At 51.8% G+C, this 16,638-nt stretch overlaps 5 protein-coding genes across 5 annotated transcripts; 3 read left to right on the top strand and 2 right to left on the bottom strand.

Annotated features, from left to right (window-relative positions):
* Nucleotides 1-580: 580 nt before the first annotated feature.
* On the top strand, nt 581-5,762 carry CC77DRAFT_1060480 (hypothetical protein; the record flags this gene model as incomplete). The annotated part of the gene is made up of 2 exons (XM_018528339.1): nt 581-5,122; nt 5,175-5,762. 2 exons carry the CDS (start codon nt 581-583, stop codon nt 5,760-5,762), a joined length of 5,130 nt encoding a protein of 1,709 aa, XP_018387101.1.
* Nucleotides 5,763-7,585: 1,823 nt separating this feature from the next.
* Nucleotides 7,586-9,518, top strand: CC77DRAFT_833720 (hypothetical protein). The gene is made up of 4 exons (XM_018533335.1): nt 7,586-8,103; nt 8,153-8,407; nt 8,459-8,932; nt 9,015-9,518. Exons 1-4 carry the CDS (start codon nt 7,953-7,955, stop codon nt 9,419-9,421), a joined length of 1,287 nt encoding a protein of 428 aa, XP_018387100.1. The 5' UTR covers nt 7,586-7,952; the 3' UTR covers nt 9,422-9,518.
* On the top strand, nt 9,519-10,365 carry CC77DRAFT_833465 (hypothetical protein). Its single transcript, XM_018533333.1, has 3 exons — nt 9,519-9,682; nt 9,732-9,800; nt 9,865-10,365. Exons 1-3 carry the CDS (start codon nt 9,615-9,617, stop codon nt 10,313-10,315), a joined length of 588 nt encoding a protein of 195 aa, XP_018387099.1. The 5' UTR covers nt 9,519-9,614; the 3' UTR covers nt 10,316-10,365.
* A 1,939-nt stretch (nt 10,366-12,304) lies between these two features.
* Nucleotides 12,305-13,906, bottom strand: CC77DRAFT_987159 (hypothetical protein; the record flags this gene model as incomplete). The annotated part of the gene is made up of 6 exons (XM_018536235.1): nt 12,305-12,334; nt 12,417-12,578; nt 12,631-13,278; nt 13,326-13,453; nt 13,502-13,647; nt 13,697-13,906. 6 exons carry the CDS (start codon nt 13,904-13,906, stop codon nt 12,318-12,320), a joined length of 1,311 nt encoding a protein of 436 aa, XP_018387098.1. The 3' UTR covers nt 12,305-12,317.
* A 359-nt stretch (nt 13,907-14,265) lies between these two features.
* On the bottom strand, nt 14,266-16,614 carry CC77DRAFT_987156 (hypothetical protein). Its single transcript, XM_018536234.1, has 2 exons — nt 16,276-16,614; nt 14,266-16,119 (listed from the first exon to the last, which is right to left on the bottom strand). Exons 1-2 carry the CDS (start codon nt 16,442-16,444, stop codon nt 14,561-14,563), a joined length of 1,728 nt encoding a protein of 575 aa, XP_018387097.1. The 5' UTR covers nt 16,445-16,614; the 3' UTR covers nt 14,266-14,560.
* Between the last annotated feature and the right edge of the window lie 24 nt (nt 16,615-16,638).

Raw genomic sequence — 16,638 nt, 5'->3', positions numbered from 1 at the left:
CGACGATGCCAAACCATCCCGTTTCCAGCCACAGGCCGCTCCCACCCCTGCTGCAGCAGCTACCCGCTTTGTCTCACCACGCTGAGTGGAGGCCATTCAACAAGGATGTGCTGACGCCCCGCTCGAGGCTGGAGCTTGTGAGTAGTGTGACGCAATACTCCTCTCGTTCGTTGCACGCAGTATGGCGCCAAAGCAGGTTTACCATGCCTCTCCACAACTGAGGCGCAAGCTCTGGCTCAAGGAGGCCAGTATTCGACGTCATCCGTTCCAGCATGCTCACTGATGAGACGTGGTATCATAAATGCCTGCTTCTCTGTGATCCTTCCAACTTTTCTTTCCATACAAAGACGAACCATTCGTCAATTGATATATGACAGACAATTCATCCTCCCACAACTACTCCTACTACTCTTTCCCCCCAACACCTAATAGGAATTCCCCCCGTTCCACACGCTCTCAGTCTATATCAAGCAATAAGTCAGGAAGCAGCCATCACCGCGCTACTTCCTACAGCACATCATCATACACAATTCAAGGACACGATAACTCGTACAACGTCTCGAGCGTTCTATACAACAGCATGCCTTCCCCAGCAGCAGGAAAGGGTGACACCCCCCGCACCCCTACCAAGCTCGGACGCAAGCCGCAATCATCTGCCCCCAAGTTGAACAAGCCTCAGCAAGGCAAGTCGGAGGACGCCCCCACCCCCGATGTGCCCGAGCAAGCAGAGGATTTGAAGCAGCAAGGACAGGAGAAGGCCGAGGACGCAAAGAACCAAGCGCAAGACACCGCCGAAGACACCAAGCAGCAGGGTGAGGAAGCTGCCCAAGACACCAAGGGCAAGGCGGAAGAGGCTGCTGAGGACACTACCGGCAAGGTTTCACAAGCTGGTGATGAACTCGAGCAAGCCGACCCCAAGCCAATCGACGACGACAACGACGCCGATGAGGAAGATGACGACGACGCTACACACAAGGCTGGAGACGACGCGGAAGACACCGCCGAGGACACTGCCGACAACACAGAAGACGATGCAACAGAGACTGCCAGCAAGGCCGCTGACACCGGCAAGCAGGCAGGTGGCGGTGCGTTGAGCGGTGCTCGCGGTCTCGCTGGCCGCGCATCGAACCTCGCTGGTAAGGCTAAGCAGGACCCACAAGGAGCTGCTCAAGATGCCGGCAACGACGTTCAGGAGGGCGCCCAGGAGACAGCGGAAGATGCGCAGGAAACTGCGGAAGACACCGCTGAGGGCGCTCAAGACACCGCTGAGTCTGCCAAGGACACCGCAGAGTCCAAGGTTGGCGACGCAAAGGACACCGCTGAAGATGCCACTGAGGATGCTCAAGGCACCGCAGAGGACGCAACTGAAGACGCTCAGAGCAAGGCTCAGGATGCTACCGACGACGCCAAGGACGCCGCCGAGGACGCTACCCCCGACCTGAGCCTGCTCAAGGGCCTCGAAGTTGACGAGGATGGCATGATCAAGAATGCGGATGGCAGGAATGTCGGACGCCTCGTTGAGGGTGATGCTGAGGACCTCGCTGGCTACCCCATTGGCGACAACGGAGAGATACTTGACGACGATGGTGATCTCGTTGGCCGCTGCGAACTCACACCCGAGATGGCCGAGGAACAGGCCAACGAAGCTGCTGGTGAGGCCGGCAACAAGATGCCCAACATCAGCGTCTTGAAGGGTCTTACCGCTGACCGATCTGGTCAAATCCTCAACGAGGATGGCGACTTTGTCGGTCACCTGGTTGAAGGCGACCCATCCGCCATCCAGGGCAAGGAGTTCAACGAGAACGGCGAGATCCTTGACGACGACGGCAACGTCATCGCCAAGGCAGAGCTTTCACCTGAAGCCGCCGACCTCCCTGCTTACCAGCAAGATGATGATGAGGAGGAGGATGAGGAGGATGGTGGTGCCACTGAAGGCGTCACCGAAGGCGCCACCGATGCCGTTGACGGAGCCAAGTCTACAGCAGAGGAGAAGGCTGCTGATGTTGAGGACGAGCTTCCTGGTGTTGAGGCCCTCGAGGGCATGGAGATCAACACCCAGGGAGAGATCCTTAACGACGACGGCGAAGTCGTTGGCAACGTTGCTGACGGCGATCTCGAGAACATCGACGACGTCAAGGGCCTCACCGTCAACGACAAGGGCGAGGTTGTTGACAAGGACGGCAACGTTCTCGGCACGGTTGAACTTGCTGAAGGCGCTGCTGACAAACTCAAGGAGTCCGCCTCCGGTGCTCTCGACACAAGAATCTTGGACGGCCTCAAGGTCAACAAGAAGGGCAAGGTCCTTGATTCTGAAGGCGAGGAGATTGGTGAGCTCAAGGAAGGTGAGCTCAGCGAGTGTGCTGGCAAGAAGCTCAACGACAAGGGTGAAGTCCTCGACAAGGACGGCAATGTCATTGGCAAGGTTGACGTTGTTCCTGGAGAGGCCGCTTTCACTGCCATCAAGGAGCTTAAGGAGCAGCTCGGCGAGCCCCTTGAAGGCGAGGAGGAAGAGGAGCAAGAAGAAGAGGGCGAGGGCGAGCCCGAGATGAAGGAGATCACCCCCGAGATTGACGAGCTTGAGGGCTTCAAGGTCAACAAGAAGGGCCAAGTTCTCGACGAGGAGGGTGAACCCATTGGTGAGCTCATCGAGGGTGACGCTGCCAAGTGTGCCGGTAAGAAGATCAACGAGAAGGGCGAAGTCGTCGACAAAGATGGCAACGTCCTTGGCAAGGTCAAGGCACTCCCCAAGATGGTTGAGGCTTCCGAAGTCCCCGAACCTGAAGTCAAGGAAGTTGAAGTTACACCAGACATCAACGAGCTTGAGGGCCTGAAGGTCAACAAGAAGGGCCAGGTCCTTGACGAGGAGGGCGAGCCTATCGGTGAGCTCATCGAAGGTGACGCTAAGGAGTGCGCCGGAAAGAAGATCAACGACAAGGGCGAGGTTCTTGACAAGGACGGAAACGTCATTGGAAAGGTCCAGGCTCTCTCCAGGATGGTCCAGCAGCAAGTCGATGAGGCTGAGGATGCCGCCGAGGACGCTGGCGATGCCGCCGAAGACGCTCAGGACGCCGCTGAGGATGCTCAGGATGCTGCCGAAGAAGCTCAAGACGATGGCCGTCCTCCTCTATCTATTCTTGATGGCCTCACCGTTAACAAGTCCGGCAAGCTCGTCGACGCCAACGGCAACATCGTTGGTGAGCTCACTGAAGGTGACGCGAAGAAGCTGTCCAAGTCTGGCAACACTTGCGATGCCGAAGGCCAATTCTGGGACAACAAGGGCAACGTTATTGGCCGCGCCCAGACCGTTCCTCAGGAAGAAGGCGAGGAGGAAGCTCCCTTCGCTGGTCTTGATGGCCTTGTTGTCGTCAAGGATGGCTTCGTCGAGGACGACAAGGGCAACCGCGTCGGCCAGGTCGTTGAAGGCGACGCCAAGAAGCTCGTCGGTCGTTCCGTTGACGAGGACGGTGATATCCTTGACAAGAAGGGATCAGTTGTCGGTCACGCCGAGCGCTACGACGAGCCCGAGGAGGAGGCTCCTGAAGAGGAGCAGCCTGAGGACTTGTCCATCCTTGATGGCAAGACCGTCAACAAGCAAGGCAACGTTATCGGAGATGAGGGTGTGCCAATCGCTCGCCTCGTCGAGGGCAACCCCAAGGAAGTTGCAGGCCGCAAGATCAACGATGAGGGTCTCATCTTCAACGACAAGGGCAAGCAGATTGGCCGTTGCGAGCTTATCCCCGAGAACGAGCGTGAGAGCAAGCCTGAGGGCATCTTCGCTGGTCTTGAGGGTCTCCGCGTCGTTCAAGGCGGCATGGTTGCCGACGAGGATGGCAACACAGTTGGCCAGATTGTTGAGGGCAACCCCAAGCGTCTTGTTGGCATGGCTGTTGACGAGGATGGCGACATTCTTGACAAGTACGGCAACGTCAAGGGCCACGCTGAGCCTCTTGAGGAGGAAGAGGATGAGGAGCCTGCCGACCTTTCCATTCTCGACGGTCTCACCTTGAACAAGCAAGGTTACCTTACCAACAGCGAAGGTATTCCTGTCGGAAAGCTTGTCGAGGGCAATGCTGCCGAGCTCGCTGGACGCAAGTCTGACGGCGATGGTCTCATTCATGGCGACACTGGCAAGGTTGTCGGTCGCTGTGACATCATTCCTCCTAACGAGCGCCCTGAGCGCAAAGAGGGACCGTTCGCCGGATTCGAAGGACTCCGCGTGGTCAAGGACGGATTCGTCGAAGACAACGACGGCAACCGTGTTGGCCAGCTTACCGAAGGCGACGCCAAGCGTCTTGTTGGTCACACAGTCGATGAAGACGGTGACATTATCGACAAGTATGGTAATGTTAAGGGTCATGCTGAGCCATGGTCCGAGGAGGAAGAGGAGGAAGTCGACCTCTCCGCTCTTGCTGGCGCCACTGTCAACAAGGCCGGCAACATCGTTGACTCCAGTGGCCAAGTCATTGGTCGCGTTGCTGAGGGTGATCCGGCTACCCTCGCCGGCAAGAAGGTCGATGGTAAGGGCCAGATCTGGGACAACGAAGGTAACGTCATTGGACGTGGTGAGCTTGTCCATGGCGCAGACAACAGACCCGAAGGCCCATTCGCTGGCTTTGACGAGGCAACTGTCGTTAAGGACGGTACTGTCCAGACACCCGCTGGCGACATCATTGGTCGCGTCATTGAGGGTGATGTCAAGAAGCTCACTGGCCACAAGGTCGATGAGGATGGCGACATCAACGACAAGAACGGCAATGTCATCGGAAAGGCTGAGCGCTGGGAGCCCGAGGAGAAGGAGCGTCGCATCAACCCTATGGCTGGCATGCGTGTCAACAAGGAGGGTGAGGTCCGTGACGAGAACGGTGATGTTCTGGGTCGCCTCACTGCTGGTGACCTTGGTCACTGCGCTGGCCTCGAGATTGATGACAACGGCTATGTCATCGACAACGATGGTAACAAGGTCGGCGAGGTTACTCTCTTGGAGAACATCCAGGAAGAGAACGAGGACGAGACCGACGAAGAGAGGCAACGTCGTGAGGACTCCGAGCTGGCCAAGAAGATGTCCGCCATCTGTGAGGACACTCTTCAGCGCGTCCAGCCTGTCATGAAGCAGATTACTGAGGTATGTTTCATCCCCACTGGCTTATATCAAACGCATACTAACATCTACCCAGTACATCGAGCAAGCCGATCGCACACCTCGCGACGAGCTCGACGAAGAGGAGCTTGTCAACAACGTCAAGCCTCTCATCGAGGAGGGCTCTCGCATTCTCAACGACTGCAACGGCTCACTCCGTGGTCTGGACCCCGATGGTCGTATCGCTGCCCAAGCCAAGGGTCGTCAACAGACTGGCGAAGCCTCTCCCGAGGAGTACAAGCTGGCCGACAACCTCAAGGAGCTTACTACCACAGTTGTCACTACCATCGACAACGCGAAGAAGAAGATCTCCGACATGCCTCACGCCAAGAAGAAGCTCAACCCTCTCTGGGCCCTGCTCACCGAGCCCCTCTTCCAGATCATCGCTGCTGTTGGTCTGTTGTTGACGGGTGTACTCAACCTCGTTGGCAAGCTGCTTAACGGTCTGGGTCTCGGTGGCCTTGTCAACGGCTTGCTAGGTGGCCTTGGTATCAACAAGCTGCTTGGTGGCCTTGGACTTGGCGGCCTGGGCGATATGCTCGGAGGCGGCGGCGACAAGGACAAGAAGAAGAAGGGTGGTTCCGGCCCTATGAGCATGGTCGGCGGCCTGCTCGGCAAGAAATAGATGCCTTGACGGCGTCTGAGTAGTTGCGGGGGGAAGATGAAGTAATGTCTGTTCACATCTTTGGTTCGAAAATTGTTTTGCATATGATACCACTACCTTACCTGGTAGTGCTCTGTCATCATGGAAGTTGGCAGTTCTTTGCCTCTTTCCCGTTTTAATGGACTTTGGTCACACAAGAGCTGGAAGATCGGGGGGTCTGAAGGTCGACCTTTTGTCGCCAAAGGAAAAGAAGAGCGGGATGCCGGAAAGGAGCTGTGAGCTTTCCTTGGTGGTGGATGTCACATCCAGGTCTGGTTCGATGATGGCATGAATTTTCTTGGCTTGCGTTTTCAAAAATCAGCGTTCTTGTTGTCGTGTTTTCCAACGCATCATCATGCCGCGACTCTTTGAGGCCTCAAGAGCGTACGCGCGCATCTTTGGCTAGACCAGCCGGGTTTTCCTTTGTTGCACATAGTTGAGTTTAGCATTGGCGTTGATCGCAAGGGGACGTTCCTGTTGTATGAATAGTAGGAGTAGTTAGTAATCATTGTTCTTGCTTAATATTCTCTGCTTTGCTTCGACGTCCACAGCATCTTTATTCTAACGTGGTTGGTGAATCCCTTGATGCTACATGGGTGATGCTAGCAAATGTCTAAGCTGAAGGCCCCTTACTACCTTTTTCAGGGCCGGGCCTTGATCGCTGCCGAACCGCGAGTATAACAGTTTCAACGAGCATTTAGCCAAGCTTTCCGAGATGAGTTGCTCCAAGCACGGGACGACTAGAACATGGAGGAAATGAAATCAGCACATGAATCGTGCACCGAGCCAGCATGTTGGACCCTTTACCTAAGCGATTTCCCCACAGCACTGACCATCTGAACTTTGTTGTACTCCTAGCTTTCCTCGTTCTTGTTCCCTTGACGGTTCAACTTGTTTTTCTAATCATCCCGCTGAGGCCTGGAACGACTCCAAGAGGACTATACTGGTGACATCACTGCCGGGCAGAACATAGAATCAACAACGAATGAGCATCTTAGACCCTGAGCTATTTTCCCTGAAGCACCCACCGAGCAAACCTTCTTGCACCCCTATGCACCTTTGTTTTTCTTGTACCCGCCAATTCGGAAGAAGTTGAGCAGTTGGGAGAAGCTACTAGATGTAGATCGATGAGAAATGTCCGATGTTAAGATTCCCAGGCGTGGCGGGTAACTCAAGGCGACTAGAAGTATCGCTCGCTCTGCATTGCGCGACTGCTAACTCAACAGGGAGAACGTGGCGCGGATCGAAGAGGTGTCGCCATACCGAAGGACGAAGCGTGCACTACATGTGCGATGCCCAAGCTGGGGGGTTGGGATCCCATGGTTCAAGCTCAACCCCTTATTCTGGTGCGGGTGTGGCGTCGTGGTTCCTCAATGTTACCTGAATGGGAAGGTGCTTGGAAAACATTGGTGTAGTGGTAGATCGCGGGTACAGTACCTACTGAGAGATGACTGGTTGGTTCCGATCTCCGACCGCGACGGTGGACTTGCGCAAACCTTAACTTCAGCTCGTAGGATCATCGACCACCAACTAACGGGACCGATATTAGAAGCACCCAGTCAGAACACCAAACCAAACACGATGGCAGAACTGGCGGTTCACTAGCATCGCATCCCATCATGATGCCCTACACTTGCACCTTTCAGGACATGGCGCTCATCCGAGATGCGATTGGGCAGGGAAGGACCTCGGTGTGCCCCGGCCCTACTCGCGGTCTGTTATGACTTCTGACATTCTGGTACACCACATGCTACAACAAATGTATTGAAGGACTCGTTCGTCCTGGACTCTTCGGAGTGCGAGACGCGCGTAGTCGACTCGCTCTTTAAAGCCCTGGGCCGACGGTCGCGGAAGGCGGGAATCAAACCACACGCTCGCTTTAAACTTTACCGCTACACCAAGGCTCAGGCACCAACCTCTAGCTCATAGCTGCTATTTGCTCGCAAGGCTAAAGACAACAACCGTAGTCACGTAAGGGAACCTCTATTCACACCACCTTTCGGGCAGGAGCACTCAGCACAAAGTTGGAGTGTACTCCTAACATCTGATTGCACCAACTCAAGTACATCCGCTGGCTCCGACATGAAACTTGGTCACATAACCCTGGACCTGGATACATAGCTACGCTATCTGCAGGCCAAGCTGCTGTCCCTGGGCTGTACCTGTTTCAACATGCCTTACGATCTCACAGTTGCTATCCCGACCCTGGTTGGCAGCTTGCTGTCAGCTGTCGCAACCTCTTGCGTTCTCATCTCGTACATTGTGTACGCTGATCAGCAACGGTCTTTTCGTCACGCACTGGTTCTCAACCTTGCTTTGGCTGGTGAGTCCTTGACAAATCACTGAGATATTTAACTAACACGTCACAACAGAATTCATTAATTCGCTGAACAATTCAATATCTGGAATCTATGCGATTGTGAACAGGGGTAATATTGCAGAGGGTCCAGCATGTAGCCTCAATGGTTGGGTAGGTCAGTGGTCTGTTCAGGCTGCCGACTTCTCAATCCTAGCTATCGCTGTCGTAACACTCCTTACGATCACCCGCAAGACTTACATGCCAAATGCCTCCCTTTTGAGCAAGGTCCTCATTTGCGCATCCGTATGGGTCATTCCCACCATCACAGGTAAGCCCATAACAGCACGATCATCAATACAAGGCTGACTCAACCCAACAGCGACTACAGCCGCGGGACTGGAGGAACTGAAACCTGTTAGCGGCAATTGGTGCTGGATATCCGGTAAACGTACGGATTTACGCTACGCCTTAGGTCACGGTTGGAGGTTCAGCATCATCCTCGGAACCATTGGGATCTACATCTACATCTGGGTATATATGCGACGACACTTCATACAGCTACACAATCTCAGCGGAGGAAGATCTTACGGCCAAGGAAGCTCTAACAAAGCTGCCAAACGCCGTACTTTCCACAGAGATAATGCCATTGAGTTGAGGAGCGAGTCGCAGACGGAGCTGCACGAGATTAATGTCGAGTACCGCTATGAAGTCAAGCATTCTGAAGGGAGGAGCGGTACCAGTCTCGGAAAGGACCTTGACATTGAATCCTCGGTGGGCGACAACAGACGCCCTAGCGAAACCACACTTGGCTCGCCATTGTCACCAGTAAGCCCATACATCAAGGATCCATCAGGTACGTGCAGTCCTTTCATTCTTGAAAGCCGTTGTTTATGATAGCTTCTCCGTCTATGATAACCCATTACTGACACGTACAGCCTTGACCAAAGACTTCCCTCCTGCGGACAGCGTACGAAACGTCGCAATAGCCATGCCCGGAAGCAGTGCCAAAGTCGCGATCTCTGGAGCCTACGAGTCCGGAACCACTCCCCAGCGCAATGGAGCCAGTCCTCGGGACCTGGAGCGAGAGATTAAGAGAATGCTACTGCTAAACGCATATCCAGTGCTGTACATTATTTTGTGGTTGCCTGGTATTCTCAATCGCCTGGTGGAAGCTTCAGGTCATTCGAGCTACCCATTGGCTATTCTACAGTGCTCCACACAGTATATCGGTCTGGCGAACGCTATCACGTATGGGTTTAACGAGCATTTGAAGACGACGGTCAGGCGGGACTTAGTGAAGTGGTACAGAAATAGACGGGGAAGAGCACAATTATCATCATAACTCGTGAACAATAATAACTGCACGAGTTTATAATGTTAACGTCACATACTATCTTGCCCTGCTTGCAGTGAGCGGTGAGAGTGCGGCCTAGCGCAATGGACCCTGGATTTCCCATCACGACGCTGGCTACATTTGTGAGTTTCTTCGTCTTCCTGACAATCCTTCCACCACTCGACACGCCGCTTTAACGAGGATGGCGAACACAAAGCGAGCCACCGACGTGTGTCCAATGACTCCGTCACTGGATCAAGATGACAAGATGTAGGTCTCAAAACATTGGTACTTCACTACTTCAACCTAACGTTAGCAGTACTTTGCGCAATGCTACTGAGTCTCCACTTCTACGCCTTCCAGCTGAGCTAAGGAATCGAATCTATGAGTACGTATTACCTATCGTAAGGCCTGAATACAGAAAACGTGCTAACATACCATGCTTTTGGCAGATATGCGCTCGCCCTCAAGATTGGGTACGACGGCAGCTATATTTACTATATTCCAGGTAACAGTTACCGGGGTGAATTTCGACCATTCGGTCTATTGCGCGTGTGCCGTCAGATTCAGCATGAAGCGGCCTTGCTACCTTATTCACTCAGTATCTTCACATTCAGAAATGCCATTGCCCTGCGTATATTCGTACAGCAACTATCGACATCACAGCAAAATGCCATCAGAACCATACAGATTGGTAAGGTAGAATGTCTGCCCAGTCAGTCGGAAGATTTTGATATAATCAAATTCGCTCATCTGAACCGACTGGGAGGACTACAAACAATTGTTATCGAAGAGGACCGTGGATTTGCAGAGATAGTGAGGTCCTGGAAGGCCGATGTCATGGTCAGGGTCTGGAAATCCGGAGACGATGTAGACATGTGGTATCCCTGGTGTTGGTGGTAAGCAGGGCAAAAGATGCCTACTAGCAGTCTTGATAGCGAGAGGAAGTAGAGTGTAAGGTGGTATGGCCCTCTAGCACCAAGGGGAAAGTCGGAAGTAAGATTCAGAACACCAACCCTCTTTGCCCTAACCACGCACTACAACATCGTAATAAAGAAATAAGAAACGGTAGATAGATACAATACAAGGCTGCGAGTACTTCTAAGATTTTAGACTTGAGAAATTTGTACGTTGTTGCAGTATTATAAGGGCTACCCACCATCAGCTTGTTGCCAACTTTCCCCTTGGTGCTAGAGTGGCCTAATGCCATAAACCAGGCGATACATCTAGATGAACCTCAAATTCAACTGCCCTTGATGATTGCATATTAGACCAATCACATTAGCGTGCCAGCGAACGGTAGCCCAAACGCTCTCTCACTTCTCTGACCATTCTCGGCTTCACCTAGACTTGGGTCCAAGCTCTCACTCACTTGCCAACTATTTCAATCGCACCAGAACACAACTCATCCAAACAATAACAACAGCGACAACAACTACCGATAGCACGTCTGCCAAGATGACTCAAGAGACAAAGACCAAAGCGGTGCACGCTTGAATGTACGTAGTTCAAACGCAATGAGCAAGTGCGGTGAAGGCAAAAGCTAACATCGGAACAGTACGGCAGCAAACCAGCGCAATTCTCCTCTTCTACGACTGCCAGCCGAGCTCCGGAACCGAGTCTACGAGTATGTGCTGGGCGGCTGTGAGATCTGGATGGAACCAACCATCTGGGAGACCAAAACGAAGCAACACTGGTGTCCTCCGGGGGGGAATGTACTAGCTCTTACATTGCTGAAAGTATGCTCTCAGATCAATGCCGAAGCTGCGCTTCTCCCATACAGCCTTAATACTTTCTTCTTTTGTGGAATTCTCAGTCTTGATCTTTTCGTACAAGACGTTCCTATGTCAGCTGTACAAGCCATCAGAAGACTGATGTTCACTCGTGCGATGGACGAGAAGGGTTCGTTCAGGGCGTTCGCATGGTATATTCTTCCATTCGAAGGCCTTCAAGAAGTCGCGCTTAGACGTTCAGAGATATTGGAGCTCCCAGGGTACTATCCAGAGGGAACGGAAGCTAAGCTTTCGAACAAGTTGACGGAGCTAAAGACTGAGATGCCCAATTTCAAGGTCTTTCTCTTGGACGAATTTCGTACAGAGTGTGGTATCGAGTATTGCTGATGTAATTCGGTATCAGCGTTAAAAGCTTCATGGTGAGTGGGAAAAAGCATAGCTCACTGTTTGAGGATGATAGACGGGCAGTCTTACTGGCATCGGCAAGAAACAGCATAAGCTGAAATCAGGATTCCTGAGATCAACCGTGTATTATATCTCAATGTAACTACAGAAAAAGAAACCGCAAGTGACTATTCTGCTCTCAATCTCTTAGTGAGTCAACAACGTTCTACTTGCAACCCACCCACCTACATTACAACACAGCATGTTCCACGTTGTCGTTACCAACTCCCCCATTCTCTGAGTTCCTTCAATATTTGCCTTGCCCGAGCGCCTCCAAACTCCTTTAACACTCCCTCATCATCTTCGGCTGTCACTCTTCCCATCTAGCCACTCTACATATTCATCATCGCCATCATGGAAAGCTGTATCACGTTGGATTGGGAAGTTTTCACTATATATACAGTGCTTGGCTCTAACCTTGTCTTCGCATGACACCAAATCCCCTCTGTCTCGGTTACAATGTCCGCAATTTTTAAGCAGATTCGGAACTGTCTGCAGAGGGCTGATAATTTGCGTGAAAGCATAGGATACACCTTGAAGTATTTGAAAGCGTCACATGCGGCAATCCTCCGTTTCGTTTGTTCATTATCCTCAATGGCGCGGTGATGTTCCTCTGGGTGTCATTGTAGATCTTGTGTTGGTGCATTGTGAAAAGCAGTCTTCCAGGGACTGCTGTCCAGAGAAGGAGGGACCGCGTTCATTTGTATTTTGTTCCGATGTGTTGATCATTAGGGTTGGTGGTGACCACTGTCAGAAGAATGTAGGAGTCAGTAGATCTGAAAAAGCATACTCGTAGATTATCTTTCTCATTTGTACCAGTATATCTTACTGCTTCTCAGGATACCCCATCTTCGCCTCATCTTCCGCAGTTCCAAATCCTCCCCAGCCCTCAAATTCGTCAGCAAACTTGACTGCCGCGCGGAGCCAGTGGTCCGACCGGTTATCTCCAGTCTCCCATGTTTCCTCCGCTACCTTCAAAGCCCTCAATGCTGTAAACATCAGTCAAAATGTCCATGATCTAGCGTAACGTCCACAACATACCCTTGACGTGATGCGCATCAGTCGAATGCGGGCCGTTCAATGCCTTGTCTACAACATACTTCCAGCCCTTCTTCTCACCGCCATCGTTACCCATAGCTTTACCCATATCGATCTCCGGCCTCATCTGGGCAATGTACACAGCTAATGCGAATAGCCACCATTGTCGCAGAAGACTAACATGAAACTTGGCCGGTATCAAGGGGAGGAGGATGCGAATGGCATGTGAGCTTGTAAGCACATGCACGATGAAGAAATCGTACTTCCCCTTCGCTGGTAACGGTGTGCCTGTCAGAAGTCCCAACCCGACTTCCTGAGCAGCCTGAAACTGTTCGTTCGGTGCTGTAATTTCCCAGGCATTCCAGTATTCTAAAAAGGCTTCTTCGCGCTCCTCTAAGACCTTGGTGATATCACCGCTGCGGTGGTCATAGAGGCCATCGAAGCGCTTGTCCTTGCGCACTTTGTCCAGGATATCGATGAGCCCGGTGTGATCTCCACTTGCGCTATGAGGGCTGGGCTTTGTATACCTCGGGTCGTCGATGTATTTATGAAGGGGACTGTAAAAGCAGGAGCCCATAGCCAGAGCCTCGATCGCGACGGTTCTGGAGTTCAGTTCGTAAGCGTAACCAAGATGGATGAGAGGATGTGCAACTGGATGGTGTTAGCGGTGCTCAAGCTTCGAAAGCCAGCAAGCCTACGTCCGGAGATGAGGCCATTGATCAGCGGCTCCTTTCCCCTGAACATGAATTCCTCGAGCACTTCTTCGACATTGTACTTCTTGCTCACGAGCTGATCTTCGAAGAAATCGATAAATGCGCGTTGGTATCTGGCTGCTGTTGGTAATTGATTCCGTCTCATCGTCGTCACTACTCACTCGCGCTTCCCCAGAAAATCGCGCCAATCGTCCTTTGTTATCTCGCCTGGCGCGTTATGCCATGGCTCTAGTACTTCAGCCTCCTTCTCGTAGATTTCATTCAGATGTTCTGCCGTGCCTCCGAGAAGGTAAGCCGATCCTAAGATCTATAGTATTTGCTTAGCAGCTACAGCCTTTACAGGAGGAGCAGCATACGTGCGGTGTATGGTTGTGAAATGTAAGATTGTGGTATATAATCGAGTAGTTCGCGTGATTTGCTTTGAGTAGATGCTTGAGAGTTCGCGGTCGCTTTTCCGCCGAGGTTTCGATATCATGGATCTCCACAGAGGGTAGATCGACAGTGAGATGCGTGCCTTCGCCTGCACGAAGAAAAGATGGCAACGATATTCTTGGTAAGCTGAACATTGTTTCTGTGTGATTGCAAAACTCAAGAGAGTTTGCGGGGAAGATGCGCAATGAGAGCTCGCGTCGCGCCTTCCTCGTTCTGGTATGACGTGATGTCCTCGGTGCCGCTCGCAAGCTTAACCCAATCAGGACGAGTAGAACCTCGAAGTGACTCCACAATGCTTCCATCCTCGCTGCTCGTTCTACCTTACGAATATAAGTATGCTTGATGGCGAATATTGAACTTGGCAATTATATTTAAGTATCTATTGATAGGAAAAAAAGTTACTGAAAGTTTACATTCCCACTTCTTTCTGGTGTGGTGAACAGTTTCCGCCTTCCTTCATGCATATACTGCTGTTCATGGAACGTATGGTTTTCTCACTTTAATACTTCACTGGGAGAGGTTAACAAAGTGTTCCTTGCTATGGCCTTCAACTTCCAATGAGAAAAGAAGGACAGCTTCATACAGATCGCGCTTTCATGTCTTCGACCTTTGCCAGTTGGGTCGTATCTGTTGACTTGTCTCCCTGTACCATAAGACATCTTAGAGGTGTTAGAAATTCTTCAAATCTCTAGTTCACTAACGCCAAATGTAGCAAGTATATGCAGATTAGTCTTTTGAGAAGCTTAGAAAAAACAATCTTATACATAGTCACCCACCTCACCCCACACCTACAACTTCGCCACCTCCCTCACCTCCAGCATTCCTTCCATTGTCTCCTTCCACATTTCCGCCGCCTCAGCACTGATAGCATTCAAATCATAGCTAACCCCAAATCCAATGATACCCTCTGCACTAGTCGAACTTCCAACCAAGAACTCATTCTCCCGTGCTCTGACCCCAATATTCACGTCTCGGAAGTCCGCCGCAAAGTCTTTGTCCCCTAGGTTCTTCAAATCATATGTTCCGCGCTTGAAAAATGTAGCCAGAGGGCCGATGGATGAGACTCCGCACGTCGCTCCGTAGCCAGCTGTGCTGGGAGCTAGGGAGCCTTGCGGGTTCTGGAAAGAGGGTGAACGGCGTTCGGGTGGTAGTTTTGCTTCGACACGCTCAATCTGTGTGACGTAGCCGGTCGCGAGTAGACGGCCTGGTGAGTGTTTGTCAAGAATACCTGCTGTACCTGTCTTCCCCTTTCCTTTCAAGCGTTTTTGGTAGACCCGCAACTCGCGATTGGCGTGCTTTGCTGTTAGTTTGAACCTTCCTTCTACTGGTAGATCTGAAGATAAGAAAGGCATTACTATCCCTTCGCTGAAGGCTAGCATGCATGAGTCTGCCGGTGGTGGGTTCACAAAGAAGCCGCGCGGGTTTAGAGGAAACGATGCTGTGAATGGCGGGTGACTGTCTGAAGGAGAACGCTTTTCGTGGATTGACATCATGCCTAGACCGGCAAGAGCGAAACACCCAGCTCCTATACTGACGTTTGCAGATCGGCATAGTGATATCAGACGTGCTGAAGCGGCAGCTGAAAGCGATGCGGAGACATGACCACATGACATCGGAGGGCGGGTTGAAGGGCTATAGTCGAAGACTCTATCGAACTTAGGTTCTAGTCGTAATGGTTCGTCGAGCCTCTTTTCTCTCCGTAGCGGATTCGTGAAGGTAGGTGGTAGTCCTCCTTTCTTCACATGTCTCAGCACTCTGATGAGCGCCCAGAACCAACGCTGTCTCGCCCTGTTGCCTGCAATGGGTGGGTATAGGTCTTCTTGAGCGGCTGGTAAGACTTTCTTGATCTTCTCTGACGTACAGACAGACTCGATCTCTGCCAAGATGTTCTGAGACGGCTGGTTTATGATGCGAAGAAAGTGGCTGAACCAATTGTACGCCGAGAGACCATCGGAGATCTGGTGCGCAATCACGATGAGCAATCTCAGCTCATATGTCCCGTTTGGAAGTTTCCGCAAAGGTAGCACATGCAGCTTCGATAAGCATTTTGCGGGCTCGACGATGCGAGTCACGTTGTAGGCGTGACGGTATAATTCTTTCTCATCAACTTCGTCATATGCATCTTCGATCCAGATAATGCTCTGCTCGACCTGTTCGATTGCAGATTCAGAGGAAACAGGTACGTCGACGGCGAAACCCCGTGTTCCAGTTTCTTGGTTGTCAACAACTCGAGCCATAAGCAGAGGATGTTGAAGCCGTAAAGCGGTCCACGCGAGCGCTATCCTACGTCTCAATTCTGTCTTTGGGAGCTTGTGCTGGATTGCCAATGTATAGAGGGCCGTCATATCTGTGGCATGATTAGTCGCTTTCAATAATAGTTGCCCTAGTGAATAGGTCTATAGTATCTCGCGCTCTTGTACATATAGTGTATAGCCGCGAAGAACGACTGGGATCTCTAGGCTGATGTCGGACCGATACAAAAATACTGAGAGATGCTGCATACCTGCCCGGCCACCGTAGTACGTGCCATCTGAGTCAAATGAAGTCTCCACTAGCCCAAGCGGACGGTTGAATAGCTGCCTGCCATCTGTACTATCAGATAGTTTCCATTCTGCATAGTTCGTTGCGTATTTGTCCAGCCAATGACCCTGCTCTTGCGTCTGTGGTTTCATTACGCTTCTTAGCTATTCAATCTCAATGCAGTTGTTGCTGTTTGCCACTTCTGATAGGTGAACGATGAGGGATGTTGGCAAGAAAAAGGAATAGGTAAATGTATTGAGAACCATAAAAGATAGAAAGGCCAAGATGCGAAGGATGCCAGACAAGTGGAGTCGGAGTGATCACCAGGTTGTTAGACGAGCTCCTC

Source organism: Alternaria alternata, assembly GCF_001642055.1.
Source record: "Alternaria alternata strain SRC1lrK2f unplaced genomic scaffold CC77scaffold_8, whole genome shotgun sequence".
In the NCBI taxonomy this organism is placed as follows: domain Eukaryota; kingdom Fungi; phylum Ascomycota; class Dothideomycetes; order Pleosporales; family Pleosporaceae; genus Alternaria; species Alternaria alternata.
Note: the sequence above shows the minus strand (reverse complement) of the source record. Positions and strands in the feature narration are given on the sequence as shown.

Excerpts from the sequence above, each read along its gene's own strand:
- CC77DRAFT_833720 (XM_018533335.1), top strand. The coding sequence starts at position 7,953 with ATGCCTTACGATCTCACAGTTGCTATCCCGACCCTGGTTGGCAGCTTG. Across the intron at positions 8,408-8,458 it reads GGTCATTCCCACCATCACAG|CGACTACAGCCGCGGGACTG; the intron begins GTAAGCCCATAA and ends TCAACCCAACAG. Across the intron at positions 8,933-9,014 it reads ATACATCAAGGATCCATCAG|CCTTGACCAAAGACTTCCCT; the intron begins GTACGTGCAGTC and ends TGACACGTACAG.
- CC77DRAFT_833465 (XM_018533333.1), top strand. The coding sequence starts at position 9,615 with ATGGCGAACACAAAGCGAGCCACCGACGTGTGTCCAATGACTCCGTCA. Across the intron at positions 9,683-9,731 it reads CTGGATCAAGATGACAAGAT|TACTTTGCGCAATGCTACTG; the intron begins GTAGGTCTCAAA and ends TAACGTTAGCAG. Across the intron at positions 9,801-9,864 it reads CTAAGGAATCGAATCTATGA|ATATGCGCTCGCCCTCAAGA; the intron begins GTACGTATTACC and ends TGCTTTTGGCAG.
- CC77DRAFT_987156 (XM_018536234.1), bottom strand. The coding sequence starts at position 16,444 with ATGAAACCACAGACGCAAGAGCAGGGTCATTGGCTGGACAAATACGCA. Across the intron at positions 16,120-16,275 it reads GTACTACGGTGGCCGGGCAG|ATATGACGGCCCTCTATACA; the intron begins GTATGCAGCATC and ends ATCATGCCACAG.